This window comes from Ornithorhynchus anatinus, chromosome 1, assembly GCF_004115215.2.
Source record: "Ornithorhynchus anatinus isolate Pmale09 chromosome 1, mOrnAna1.pri.v4, whole genome shotgun sequence".
Taxonomy (NCBI): domain Eukaryota; kingdom Metazoa; phylum Chordata; class Mammalia; order Monotremata; family Ornithorhynchidae; genus Ornithorhynchus; species Ornithorhynchus anatinus.
In genome coordinates this window covers 59873038-59888353 of record NC_041728.1, presented here as the reverse complement: position 1 = coordinate 59888353, position 15316 = coordinate 59873038, and the positions used below count along the sequence as shown (strand labels likewise).

The 15316-nt window shown below is 39.4% G+C and overlaps 1 protein-coding gene across 3 annotated transcripts in view; it reads right to left on the bottom strand.

Annotated features, from left to right (window-relative positions):
• The window catches only part of EML1 (EMAP like 1), a 204870-nt gene that overhangs the window by 30794 nt on the left and 158760 nt on the right, over positions 1-15316 (bottom strand). For all 3 annotated transcript variants that reach the window (XM_039911997.1, XM_029067993.2, XM_029067999.2), the window contains 7 exons: positions 13589-13617; positions 9806-9935; positions 5091-5240; positions 4307-4376; positions 2730-2840; positions 2312-2407; positions 862-996 (listed from right to left, as the gene is read on the bottom strand). In XM_039911997.1, coding sequence (XP_039767931.1) covers positions 862-996; positions 2312-2407; positions 2730-2840; positions 4307-4376; positions 5091-5240; positions 9806-9935; positions 13589-13617 — 721 coding nt within the window. The remainder of the gene's footprint in view (positions 1-861; positions 997-2311; positions 2408-2729; positions 2841-4306; positions 4377-5090; positions 5241-9805; positions 9936-13588; positions 13618-15316) is intronic.

The window sequence follows — 15316 nt, the reverse complement described above, 5'->3', positions numbered from 1 at the left end:
AGACGTGATTTCTGTGTGGCTGGCGTGCGACCCTCTCTTAACCTTCTGCTGGCCGGCCAGCTGACTCCCTGGGAATTGGGCATAGGCTGAGGGGCGGCCAGGCCCACACGGATGGGAAAGCCTGAAATACTGCCTGCCAAACAGGAGCACAGGCTGATGTTAAGATTTCTGCACAAGTAGTAGTAGTTGCTGTTGTAATAGTATTTAGGAAGCACTTACTGTGTGCACATCATTCTACTTAGTACCAGCAAAGAATGTACAGGCAGGAATTAGACCCGATCCCTGCTGAGGGTTCCGTGGCTGGGTGGGTGGCCGGAAAACACTCGGATCTTCACAATTCAGCAATGACATCATTAGGTGGACACTTAGCATTTGGTTTGCCGAAACCAGATTTGGGTCCCAAATAAGACTTTTCTTAGGAAAACTTCTCTTCAAAAAACATGCTTGTGCCCTGAGCAAACATGGCCAAGTGAGGTATTCTGGTCCTAAAACCAACCTAGCAGGGGAAAGTTACTACCCTATTCCAGGATGACCCACTCCTTCCAGACCTGGATAGATACTTTCTGACTCACCATGGAACTACTCTGAGCACAGACAAGGAATCAGAATGCCTAACCTCTCCCACCACCAGAAGAGCTCAACAGTTTCCACAGGCTTAACCAAGAGCACACACAGTACACTCAATCAAACAATGTTGTTGCTTATTATGCACAGAGCACTGTACTAAGCGCTTCGGAGAGCACAATACAACAGAGTTAGCAGACAGGTTCCCTGCCCATAACGGCCATAAGTTGGTGATTGCAGTGGCACTAGTAAAAAAAAAAAAAAAAGGGTGGGGGGAGGGGAGGGGATCTGCTTTACCTCAAATAGCCCTTGTTTTTTAATAAGTGAGTTTCCCTCTAATGTCCAAAAGTAGAGATGCAATTTTCCACAGGTAACTATTATATTTGTATCAGTGGGGTGAAAATCAGCGGCAAATACAGCTTCATTGGAACACTAAAAAGATAAGAAACCTAATGTAATAAATAACTCCTTTTAAATGGAAACACAAAACATTGACTTTACATTATTAATGAAAAATTCTTACTTATGCAAAATACAAATTTATCAAACCCAAGAAATCTTGCATTTCTCTTATTTTAACAGAAATAATTTCAATGCACAAATACTCTTCTATAAGAGCTCCAAGATATTATATGAAAATATGCAAACTACAGCATCAATCACTACCAGTTAAAATGGTTGCTTATATTTTTATACAGAAACAACATAGGCTTTTCCTATTTCTGCATTCATTCTAAAATCATTAAATTTTGAATTTGGAGATTCTTAATGGGGAAGCTTTTCTTAAAAATAACAATAAAAGAAACCCCAAACACTTTCTATGAGAAATTTTTTATTGTTGTTGTTGTTGTGCAGTGGAATGGTTTTGAGAAAGGAACATTTCAATTGTGGCTGAAAAAAATCTCTTTTTTTTTAAGCTGCCAGGACATCCAAGTATTTTGATAATGCTTTCTTTCAGCAGGACTTCCTTTGGCAGTGTATTCTTCAGGACACATTTACCTTAAACATAATGCAACTATCCTTAAAATTTTACATATTGAGGAAAATGTCACCCCCTGGTGCCATATCAGGGACCAATGGCATAATCTAGTCTGTTTATAATAATAATGTTGGTATTTGTTAAGCGCTTACTATGTGCAGAGCACTGTTCTAAGTGCTGGGGTAGATACAGGGAAATCAGGTCATCCCATGTGAGGTTCACAGTCTTAATCTCCATTTTATAGATGAGGGAACTGAGGCACAGAGAAGTTAAGTGACTTGCCCACAGTCACACAGCTGATCAGTGGCAGAGCCGGGATTCAAACCCATGACCTCTGACTTCCAAGCCCATGCTCCTTCCACTGAGCCACGCTGCTATATTTATTCATATAGTCTCAGGTATGCTTCACTAGACAATGTAGGAATGCCTATATTTTCTGCAAGGAGAAATACCAAGGGCCCCTCACAAATCTGCAAACCAATTCCAGCTCCCAGGCATATGCCTGAGCTATTGGAAATGGGGTGTGGAGAGCTAGTCATGTGTGCCCAGCATTATTGCCAGGGAATGAAGAGTGACTTCTCCATTCCTCTTTCAATGGCACTTGGAGATGAGTAAAACTTGAGGAGCTATTCTCTTTAAAGCAGGAACCAGACTGGTAAGAGAGATTAAAGACAGGAAGGATCGGTATGTTCTTCCAAAGGGTGCACTGATGCACCCTGTGGGAATTCAAGGAGAAAACAGAATCCAATTAGAATTTGTGGGTAAAACCTTGACATCTGCCAATTTTTCTTCCTTCTGCCAATCCCACACAGAGAGCACATGGTCATTGGAGTCATCCACCGAACACAGGTTACTTCCTCCATTCTGAAATACAAGATCAAACAAGAAACCTTCATGTGAGTATAAAAAAGACAGACTAGGATCAAATGCATAACACTACTTTTGAAAACTAAGAAAATCTCCTTGCCTATGCATCAAGGAGCGGGGAGAGAAAATGGGGAGACCAGAAATGGGCAGGGGAACAGTCACATGGGGACAGGCTTCATAGCAGTAGATCAAGATGTTCAGAGTGGCTGGGGAAGAGGTGCTGGTACAGATATCTGGAGGAGGAACAGGTTCACAGCACAGTGACCACTACAACGCTTAATTAAGTGGGTATCCTAGAAATGATCTAAAGTGTACTTACAGATTTAGAAAAAGCAATGCAGGTGACAGCACGGTCAAAAAATCCCATTCCGATGACGTGTAGTGTATTTAAGGTAACGGAATCCCAGATGCGAACATGGGGGGGTAGTTGCTGTTTTACACAAAGTGGAGGCAAAATTTAGGAAATGTTTCTATCACAACAAAATTAAATGATTACTTGAATGAAGACCTGTTCTAACACCTCTATATTTACTGAGTCCAACAAGAATTACAGTCCTACATGCACAATCTACATTATATAAGAAATACTTCTTTGCCGAACTATGTCGAAATGTACCCTTAGCAAATCTAGCGTCAGCTGGCAACCTAGACAAATAATATTAGCACTAAGTGGAATTTAAAAAGTTTTTTTATCTTCCTTCAAGTTTGTCCCAAACAGATTCAGCCTAACACCTCATTTCACTTTTTTTTTAATCTAGGACTTCACCTGGACTTTGAATTTGAGGTATCTTTTTAAATATCTGTAGAACTGAGATTTGTACACATGAACTGGTTAGCAGATGTTCAAAGGCAGATTAATTTGAGCTAAAAAGATGAGTTCTGATGTGTTTTTATGTTTCCCACGAATTAAATTATATCTGACTGGGCACAGAGAACGTAATCATTTTCAAATAGCTTAATATTATGCTAGACACTACAGTGAGGAAGCAAGTAATTACATTCACATTTCCACTCTGATTAGTATGAAACCATAACAGTCGGTTTTGGAGGATGATTTACTTGTATTTCTCTCAAGATTATTGAAATTAACCTAAGTTAAGGCACCCGACAATTAAAAAATAAAAAGATCTAACCAGCAAGAGAATGAAATACAGTTTCAATCCACAAGGGGGGAATCTATTGAGCTTTTCAAGTTGTTTTTTTTTTTTCAAAATCACATAATGCAGCACAGCAAAAAGCTATAGTCACCAATATGCCTATTCACAACATACACATTTCCTGATATTGGTTCTCCATTAATCCTAGTACCTCTTCTAATAGTAGTACACTATTTACAAGCAAGAGGATTAGATTTACTTTTCTCCCATATGATTTTATTAAAATATTTCTTAAATGTCGAAGAAAGCTTCATGTTTCCGAAAGAAGAGTGTTCTTCTGTAGATTTAGGTATTGAATTAAAATACATTTCAGTCAAAAAGCATGCTCAAAAATTGTAGGCAGGCATGATATACATTATTTATGTTTATTACAAATACAGCTTAATGTGTTTTTTAATAATACTTTTGGTTAATCAAGGCTATCAGGCTCTGCACAAGTACATTTTAGAAATATGAGAAAAAACATATTTTGAAAATCAAAGAACCAACAGCTCAAAACAATGATGCCAAACCTTTTCTGCAAGGAGGGATAAGCCTTAAGAATTCCTAAAGTTATTGGGTTTTAAATTGCCATGATTCTAGTGAGCCATTAAACAAACATGCTCATCATCTTCAACGGCCTTTATTAGGCACCAACTGGATAAATATGTTAATTCTAGCACTCTTACAATAATATCCATCAAAAATGCTCTTATGAAATATGGGTTCATTACCCTGAGAATGAAAAATGTTAACTCACTTTTCCATCCTTCGATGTACCTGCAACTTGGCCTGTTGCTATGGTGATTCTATCAGGATGAACAGCCAGGCTGGAAAAAGGGATATTTGTCAAGTCTACCCCTAGGAAGAAAGCTTTAGTGTATCCCAAATATAATTCACAGATATGCATTTACCTTTTAATATCATTTCTAAACAATCTGTGGACTCCAACTAAATTCACTCATCATCCATTTTCCCCCATATAATTCCATTTTTCATTTGGCCAGTTTATATTATTTTATTTCTCAATAAAGAAGAACAAAGTCCAAGTTGGGATGTTTGGGGCATTTCTTAAAGCCCCAAGATGTGGTGTTTGGCTTTTTTTTAAGCATTAAGGATGAGAAATGAAACGGAAATTGTGTTGCCTTTAACTATTCTTTAAGAGATAGTCATGATATCCTCAACTGAGGGAAATTAGAAACCACTCCAAATTATAGTGGTTTCCTGTCCATTCCACCCAACCACTCCATCCTCCCCCAAAATCACTCTTCTGGCCTTTGCATCTCTGCAGGTGCAAAGAAGACACCCTGTTAGTTTAGTTGTGCAAATGGAGAGTCAAGGAGGCAAAAGAAAAAATGATAGAGAAGAGAGTAAGAGCAAAGGGTCAAAGGGTAGAGCACTTTTCCCTACTCCTTTTTTCTCTCCTCCCCTCTCCCCAAATATTTATCTTGTGTTAACAGAAAGTTTATACCCAGCCAACTGATCCAATTTATTTTAAAAGTTAATTTTAGGAATAATGAAATAGTCTGTAACGGAACACTCACCACTTTACATCGTCGTTGTGGCCAGTGTAATGTCTCTGAAGTTGTTCCTCAACATTGTACAGCACAACTACTGATGCGATGAAATAGACAGTCTCACCCGTTGGGAGTAGGTAAAGGTTGTTCCGGCAGTCCCGACCCCGATAACCGTAACTTGCATTTTTGTCAGGAAGAAATCTCATTTCAGTAAGTGTAAGGTCTCTGTGGGCAGGGAAAGTGTCTACAAGCACTGCTGTATTGTACTCCCAAGTGTTTAGTGCACAGTAAGCACTCAATAAATACCACTGATCGATTGATAATGATGGAGAGTGTTCTCTCCTCCCTTTTGCCCAGGTCCCAATCTGCTAACAATGCCATTAGCAAAAGGAATGGTCCTTTCGTGCGTGGCCTGAAATGTTTCATGCCCCACTAAATCCCATAATGTATTAGCAGGGAGAGAATGGATCATGGGGGAAGAGTAAGGTATTTACTCTCTGGGGAGAGTATAAAGTTTAATCTTCCCACCTTCAAAGCCTTACTGAAGGCACATCTCCTCCAAGAGGCTCGGTTAGAGACAAGCTAATCAGACTGTTTTTCTACAACCTCTTTCTTCACCACCTTCCCTACTATGGCTAGACTAATGTGTCGTGGCCTCCCTATCTCCAGTACATACTTCCTTCTGCTTCTCTGATCCTTTTTCTAAAGTGTCATTCAATAAATCAACGGTATTTATTGAGTGCTTACTAGGTGCAGAGCACTGGACTAAGCACTTGGGAAAATATGATACAACCAAGTTGGAAGACACAATCCCTGCCTACAAGGAGTTTACAGTCTACAAGGAGAGACATTAAAATAGATCAAGGGATAGGGGAAATAGTAGAGTAATACATCTCTCCATTTTTCATAAACCTCATAAACTAAGCCCCCCTTTTCCTCAGCTCCTCCTTCCTTCCACATCAACTCAAGTTGCTCCCTTTGCTCTCCCCAACCTGCCCCACAGCATTTATGTACATATGTACATATCTATAATTCTATTTACTTATATTGATGCCTATTTACTTGTTTTGATGTCTGTCTTCCCCCTTCTAGACTGTAAGCCCAGTGAGGGCAGGGATTGCCTCTCTTTATTGCTGAATTGTACTTTCCAAGCACTTAGTAAAGTTCTCTGCACACGGTAAAGCACTCAATAAATGATTGAATGAATGAATGGTTACCCATTCCTCTATGCACTGTGGAAATTTTTGGCTCTGGCTTTAAGGCCCAACAGCCCTATTGTCCCATTGGAACCCCGTTTTCATTCCTCCCAAGCTAATTTGCTTACTGTGTCTTGCTCTCATATTTCCTTCTTTGGACTCCTTGCTCATGATCTTCCTCCTGCCTACAGCCTCTTACCTCTTCAAACCCACGAGACCACAGCTCTCCCTATCCTCAAAGCCCTTTTGGAGGAGATAGAAGCTATTCCCCAATTAGTCTCTTCCTTCTTAAATTAAATCCACTCAAATACACCACCAGCTAGTATGCACGTATAACCACCTAGCGATTTGCCTACTTTATTCTGACAGCCTTCCGTTAGACTAGAAGCTCCTTGAGGACAGGGGTAGCATCTTTTACCTCTATTGTACTCTCCTAACAGCTCAGTCATGCTCTGAACATATTAAGGACTCAGTAAATACTACTGATTGATTGATCCACCAAGACCTAAAAATTTCAGAAGTGATTCTTATAGCTACTGGCAAAATTGTACTTGCATAAAATGCCCTTTTCAGAAGATACTTCTAACACTGCTACACTGACCAAAATATCTCTGATGAAAAAATTTGCTCAAAATTAACTCATACAGTCTCTAGGCACTCTAAATGAGCCTTAACTCTCCCAGTCAACAAGTTCAATTTGGAGCTTTCAAGATAAGATTTTTAACTTAATTCTTTCTGTCCTGGGTGGCCTCTGGTGCTTTTATCTGAATCAGGCAAATCCTTCAGAATGGAAGAAAGTCTTCATTAAGGTGAAATTTTGGTTTAAAGAAATAGCCATATTCTAGTTCTTGGCACCTTTGTAGTATTTTTTGAGTGGTGGGGAAGTTCAAAACCTCCTCATTTTAATTTTAATTCTATGTATAACCTCAACATTGGTGATAAAAAAAATCTAATATTTTAAAAAGAAGATACTTCTTGAATAGGAACCATTGTTTTAAATGACTTAAAAACTTGAATTGGAAGTAGACAAAGATAAGCTTCTACTCTGACTCTTCCCCCTGGCTTGAACTGAAACCGAATCATTTTGGACACGTGAACCAGAATTGAACTGCAAAATTCCAAGCTTGGATTGCTTGGTTTAGCTGAAGTAAATGTTTATGGGAGAAACGTATTCCAGTCCTCAGATGTAAAACAGGAGTCAGCAACCCACAGCAGACGTGGCAGAGAATGGCCCACCAAGCCACCTGTCTGCCCAAGGCTGAGGGTTCGATGCCCTCTTCTGGACCTACCTCACTATTCCCAGTTAATAATAATAATGATAATAATAATAGTAGTACTTGTTAAGCGCTATGTGCCAAGCACTGTTCTAAGCACTGGGATAGGTACAAATTAATCAGGTTGGACCCAGTCCCTTTCCCACATAAGGCTCAAACTCTAAATCCACCTTTTTACAGATGAGGTAACTGAGGCTCAGAGAAGTTATGTGACATGCCCAAGGTGACATAACAGACATATGGCAGGGTTAGGATTAGAACCCAGGTTGTTCTGACTACCAGGCCCATGCTATATACATTAAGCCACGCGGCTTCTCATGCAGCTACACGGTAGCTGCTCTGGGGACCTTCACCCTCCTCCGTGCTCCTCCCCCTCACCTGTCTACCCTTTCTGCTCAGGCCCAGGGTACCACGTGAAGCCTGGGTCAGCAGCAGTCCAGACCCATGAACGTCTTGGCGGCAGCTGCATTTAAATTGCTGATGCCTGACTTAAGATGCTTCCAGAGATATGAGATATGTGCCTGTCTACTTTAATACCTGAAGGTCTCCTAACCTATTTCCTTAAGATCAAGGCCAAAAAAACCCCTAGAAAAGCCTATATTTTTGTCTAACAACTCTCGGTGCAATTTAATCCCCTTCTGTGTGTGGAGAACCATTGCTCATTCCCCTTTAAATCTATACAAACTTTTAGATATGAACTGCTATACTCCTCACTTCTTTTCTTCTCCATAGCACTGATCCAAATTTCTTTCCTTCCAGATTCGACGCTCCACATTTTAATAATTTTGTATTTTTGTGGCTCTGTTCTGGATTCACTCCAAGTTTTACAGATTGCTCATATTCTGAAACCCCAAAGTTGACTCATCAAAATTCCTTTCTTTTATACTGCTTTATTATTTTAAAAAACACAGGCATAAAGATTACACTGATAATTATTTTGTTATTTGTACCCTAAAACCCTCAAGTCCTGTTCTGCAACACTTTCATATCACTGTACGTAACTTCACTTTGCTCCTATACTCTTCATTTCTCTTTTCTAAATGAAGCACTTGGTTTTCATCTTATTTCTGGCAACTTCTCCAACCTGCCAATTTTGAATTCTGATCCTGCTTTCCCTTTGGTGGTCAACCACCAAGTATATGGAATGAAGGAAAAGCCACTGGTATCTATCAAAAACTGTGGAAGAGTAATTGGACTTTTTTCTCCCTTAATGGCATTTATTAAGTGCTTACATTGTTCCAGGCACTTTACTAAGCACTGGGGAAGATACAAGCTAATCACATTGTATTAACCCCATTCTAGAGATGAGGTAACTGAGGCCAGAGAAGTGACTTGTTCAAAGTCATGCACATCAGACAAGTGGCAGAACCAGGATAAGAACCCAGGATCTCTGATTCCCAGGCCTGTGCTTTTTCCTCTAGGACATGCTGCTTACTTTTCAAGTCAGTGCTGGGCAAGTATCTTTTTCCCATTTTAAAAAATTGGTTCCTTTTTTGAAGGAAGTCACTTTACCAACCCCTGTGAGTTCTTGAAAGAATATGCAATTACTTCAGTGAGTTTTTTTCCAGTGAATCATACAGCATTGTAAATTTTAAGGTCCTAAATTTGCTATTTGCTCTATGCTTGTTAACATCTAAACATTTTCGTCCTTTGTTTAAGTCTGTCATTTCCACTAAAATCCCAAATTCCACTTTCAAAAAGATTGTCTTCAAGTACTATATCTCCAAGTAATTCCTCTTCATTGGTGAGAAGGACATTGTCATATTTGGTTTGCCTTCTACCTCCACCTCCTCCCATGGCCCCCCTACCACACTCACAGACAGGATGCTGCCCTTTTAGTGCCTGTTGATTGCAGAATGCATTACAGCCAACTAAGGCTAGAGGAGCAGTGTGGCTTAGCAGAAAGAGCATGGACTTGGGAGTTAGAGGTTGTGAGTTCTAGTCCCAGCCCTGCCACTTATCAGCTGTGTGACTTTGGGCAAGTCATTTTACTTCCCTGTGCCTCAGTTACCTCATCTTTAAGATGGGGATTCAGACTGTGAGCACCTGATTACCTTTTATCTACCCCAGCACTTAGAACAGTGCTTGGCACATAGTAAGCGCTTAACCAATACCATCATCATCTAATGTAACTGAACAAAATGAGATGCCATCTTCCCTTTGAATTTTAAATATTGGAAAATAATTTTTCAGTATGTAAGTACTTTCAAGCTATCATGTAGTATTAGCAGCAATAAATTTCAGCACCACTCTTTTGGTTAATAAAGGATACACCCATTCCAATTTAAGTCTCTTGGCTGGTAGGTCTACTTTTGCTTCCAAATTGTAAGTTTCCACTTGATCTTTGGGCATGTACATAGTAACAGGACGTCCACGAAGAAACATTTTTACGTATCCTTCCTCTATAAAAAGCCAGAAATTGTTAGTGTAATACTTAAGTCAATGAAATATTTAAAAAACAAATTTGGTTCATTTCCACAGCCTACCAATCACCCAACATCAGAAATACCACACATCACATCTTCCTTCACATCATACCATCTCTAATTTGTGCCAAAGAAATGTTGAAAGAATAGAAATGTTTATCTTAAATGAAAGCACCCAATTTTAAGAAAGGTGTAGTACTTTTCATTCATATTCTATGTGCATCAACAACACAATTTAATCTGTTCATCAAACCAAACACAACAAGAAGGAGCTCAAGTCATTAGTTCACAAGAGAAATTGTACTCTTGTAAGTCCAAACAAATGAAGAAACACCAATAAAATAAAAACTACAAATCCTCTTAAATGTTTTATTGATTTTAATCAATATACACTTGCAAAATCACGATCCACAAACTATATTGTAAACTCAAACGTATTCTTGTATTTCGGGGTATAGAAAAGCCCTGATCTATCTTTAACAGAGTGATGGTTTCAAACACAAGTGACACAGATAATTAGCTGAAGACACATGCTAGTATACATGCCAAAAGAAAGGGGATAAGTACTCAAAGACAAGCTAACACCTAAATCACAAGACACATGAAAGAACAAAGAGACATTCGAAAAGAAATCAAAAACAGAACTTTCTAGAACAAGCATTCAATGGTTTGAGAATCCCCAAGAAGGGAATCCCGAGAAGGGAGGTAAATCAATATCAGTAACAGATCTGAAAGTACTGACTCGGGGACCTCATGGGGTTTAAAAAACTAGGTGACCTGGGAAATGTTATGCAGGTCTGACTGGGACTTTGGGGAACTGGCATGGCCAAAGAGAATGTCTTGTGAACTTCTGACGAGGTTTTCCCAGATTCAGAACGTGTTGGCTCCTGCTGTTCCACTAGCAGATCAAGGGATCCAGCCTTGCTCTCAAGCGAATCAAGCAGTTTTGGAGTCAGTGACATCTGCAGAATTACTGGATAGAATGGTCATGGGCATAGAGGAAATGGAAGGGCAAAAGTCATAAAATTGCATTGAGAATTACTATGGACAAGGTACACCTGTACAAGTTAGCGATGAGGATGTTGTAAGCGTTCTAGGGGCAAGGAACCCTGCTTTGCCACCTAGAGCTCCTGAAGGCACGGTCACTGTCACCCTCTCCAGCACCACAGAAGGGAAAGCAACCAGCCTCCACCACCTCTTTCATTCTCTGCTTGAAGCAGACCTTGAACATCCTTGTGCAAAGCTCATGGACTTCCCTTTCTTCAGGTCTTTGAAAGAATTCTCCCCCTAAGTGAAGGACAGAACTGGGCTCAATTTTCACTGCACTTTTAAATGTTTTGCTGTATTTTATTTCATTGGGCATGTTTTCATGCATTTCAGATCCCAAATGCATCTCCAGTATAATAAAAATAAGACTGTGAACCAAAAAATCCTTATATATTTTGAGTTTTTTTTAAGCTATTGAATGAGAGAAATTGAAATACTAATACTGTGGTTGGCATTCTATTGCTGAACACATGAGAAAAGAAAATTCATTTTAAAAACAGACTTCGGGTTCACACAATCGCAAAACACTTAAAAAACATCCAACAAGATCATCACACGCTTGTAGCAGCAGGAATTACAGTTTAAAATTCAAGATCATCAATCCAAATATGCTGTGGAATATTGATGGATTATTATGCCAGTTTTTATGCTTCATATCTCTATTGACACCTCAGTATCAGCCATTAACAGTCACATTAAATGGGTCAAGGACACTTTGGAAGTTACCAGGGTTTGTGGCTCAAAGCTTCATATCATGAATTTTAGGCTAAACAGAATTGCTTTAGTGATTTAAAGTATGATGGACCTCAGCCAAACTGAGCAGAAGCCTTAGATACCCAATACTTTTCTTGGGTGAGGACCTCAGAGCATCAAAAAGTACCAAGTGCCAGAATCGGTGGTGTCATAAGAATAGAAATAGTAGAGAATCAGTTCCTCCATTAGGACTGAGTCAACATCTACAGAATGCACTGGTTAGTGAGAATATGAAAAAAACCTCACATTTCAAAATGAAAAAACAAATAATATACACACATGAAATGTACACATTGGTTCTACAACACTGATTGGTCAGTGAAGAATTTAGGAGTAATTATAACAAAATCTGACATTACTGACCTCAGCAAAAAAGCTCTGAATTTAATTACTGGCATTATGCAATGGTAATTCCGAGAAGCTACATCTACCAAAGCTAGCATAGGAGAAGCAACGCTTCTTCAGGCAAACATTAGGAGAACAGCAAACACCAATCAATTGTATAAGCTCATTAGGAGGGACATTTCAGCAGAAGTGCAACAAATCATGTTTAAAAAGTGGGTCATCCAGGGATTACCATAAAGCTCTTAATTTGCCATATAGCTCATTTTATTTTTTTAATATTCAAAAAGTTGGTCAAAATGAACCAAAATCCAAATATTACCCCAGTAGAGTGCCTCTAAGGGGACAATCGAGGATTCTTTGAATTCAAAATAAAACACAGGCTCGTAAAGAAAAATCTTTTATACAAGCCTTGCTTGTACAAAAAGGAAATTTCTGAAGCCCAGGCCATATTTTGGCTCAGAGAGCTATGAGGTTTCCGAGGAGAAGCCTACCTTTGCAGTGGGTCACACGGCGTTTCCCTTGGGATTACAGAGACAGAGACAGAAGGGCTAGATCAAGAGATTGCAAGTACAAGACTGAACTGACCCCAGTCTAGCAGAAGTCTGGCTGCTTTCAGATAGATGCTAACCTGCTCCTTTTCAAGGGATTGAATACCTAGTTCTTTGAGTTTTTACAGATAAAACCTTTTTCTGGGAGATTCTATAGATCATGAAATTATCCTAAGAATACAGGATAATACTCAAGTTTATATTTCTTCATGGTTCATTTAGAAAAAAATCACTGAAGCAAAGCTTATTTTATTCTCTAAAATGAATGGATTCCTCTAAAAGGTAACAGTTAAAATCTATTTACTTTTCAAATGAAATTTAAAATAAAATTCATGCGTTAAAATGCTATCTACCTTTATACAAAATGTGCCGTAAAGGTATGTCAGCTATTAGTTTGAAGCTTAGAAATCGAGACAGAAAAAGAAAAAGTTACTTTAAGAAAGGTTACAATGCGATGCGCTGGAAATCTCCCGCTTGCCCCCTTTTTAAGAAATATAAGTATTTTGAAACAAACCTTGTCAGTAACCGAGGAACAGGAAGCTCTGGACCAGTCCACCTAGAGAACACTGTTACCCCAGGGGCACTGGAAGTTCAATCATTCCCCTCCATGCCCTCTATTCAAGTACCTTAAATCCGGTTTTGATAGGGACCGATTACAGGAGTACAAGTCTCTATGACCTTTTCGCTGAGAGTGGACCAAGAAAAAGTACCAATTATTAGTTGAACCACTTGACCATAGGTAACTCAACTGCCATGGTGCACATATTCTACAAAGACTCTGGCCACCATGCAGACACCACAGTAGCCAATGACTGAGAGGGGAAAAGCACTCTCGGTCCTGTTTCCAATTCCCTGCAACGCTTAATCTGTAGTCACAGCTCAAGCTCCAAAGAACAGAGTGGGAGGTATCCAAAGGGCAAAATAGAATTGACCTACCTGCACTGAACATAGGTTCCTTGGGTTTGCTGTGAAAATGAAACAAACTTTATTTAGCAGATTATCCACATTTAAGTTACAGAAAGCATCTGGGTTATGAATTTCAATAGTTCATTTCATCACAGAGTCGCCTGCACTGTCTTTGCCCTTAATAACAAATATATCACTACTGGAACATTTCATTACAGTACGGAGGAGACCCATGTTAGAAGCTAGCACAAAGTGGTACTTAGGCAGTTTCTGAAATCTATTTGCCAGGCTACCAACAACATCCAACAGGCAGAAGAAAATTACAAATTAAAGATATAGATTATTCATACTTATTTTTTAATTAAGGCCAATTAAGCCTTCTTATCCCCAACTTCCTCTCCCTTCTGTGTTGCCCTTGCATGCGGATCTGTACCCCTTTGGGTACTTGATATTCACTCTACCCTCATCCCCACAGTATTTATGTACATACCCATAATTTACTTTTATTAATGCTTGTTTCCCCTTGAAGGCTGTAAGCTCCTTGAGGGCCAATAACGTTAATGCTAGCTCTGTTGTACTGCACTGTCCCAAATGTTTAGTAGGGTGCTCTACACTGAATAAATGCCATTGATTGATGGATTGATTATAAATGGTTGGGCCTGGCCATCACATTTCTTAAAACAGCCTTAATAGGCAACTTCTCTCATTTCACCAAAAGTGCTATTTCATAAAGGTACTTATGAAAATAATGTGCTCTGAACAATTGATATTTGCATAAAATTCAGATATTAGTGAATTAAATGTTAAACAAATTAAAATACAACTCCACTCTTCAAGGAAATCTTTTATTCTGCACACTTCACAAGTAAGAGCTTATAAAGTACACACCTCTCCATCTTCAAAAACCTCTAATTACTGCCCAAATCCTTCAGGATCAAATCAAAACTTTTTACCACTGACTTCAAGACTCTCCTCAGGTTTTCTCCATCTTACATATCAGCTCTCTTTACCTACTTCTTCCCCCAACATGCAGTCCTTGCTCCTCCCAAACTCAATTCTAACCATATCTTGCTCCTGACCCTGCCAGACCACACCTCTCTCCACTTTCAAAGGCATCAGACCTCCTCCAGGAAGACCACACCATCCCCTTCACATCAAACCAAAAGCCGTCCTTAGCACTATGTAATTAAGTGCCTCAACACCATCAGAACTTCCTAACAGTCTTTGCTTTGTTCCTCTATGGTAGGGAGGGGAAGTAATAAGAGCATGTCCACTGAATTTTTAGAAGCCTGGGAAAGCTTTTAAAGGTTGTTGTAGCTACTGTAACTGTTGGACTCTGATCTTTAAGGAGGCTAAAAATCTGCTCCTCTAGATGTTCTTTATGGTCTTTGTTAAGCACTTACTATGTGCCAAGCAATGTTCTAAGCACTAGGGTAGATACCAGTTAATCAACTGGGCCACAGTCCCTGGTCCACATGGGACTCACAGTCTAAGTAGGAGGGAGAACAGGTATTGGGTCTCCATTGAACATTTGAAGAAGGTGAGGCACAGAGAAGTTAAGTGAATTGCTCATGGTCAGAGAGCACGCAAGTGGCAGAGCTGGGATTAGAACCCAAGTCCTCTGACACCCAGGCCTCCTTCCAATAGGCCAAGTTGCTTTAAGTATTTGTGTATTTCTCACTGTACTTGTCTTTTATGTTGTTTTGGAGTTTTTATTCTTTCACCTTTATTTACTCACCTTTCGTCAGTGCCCTCTCC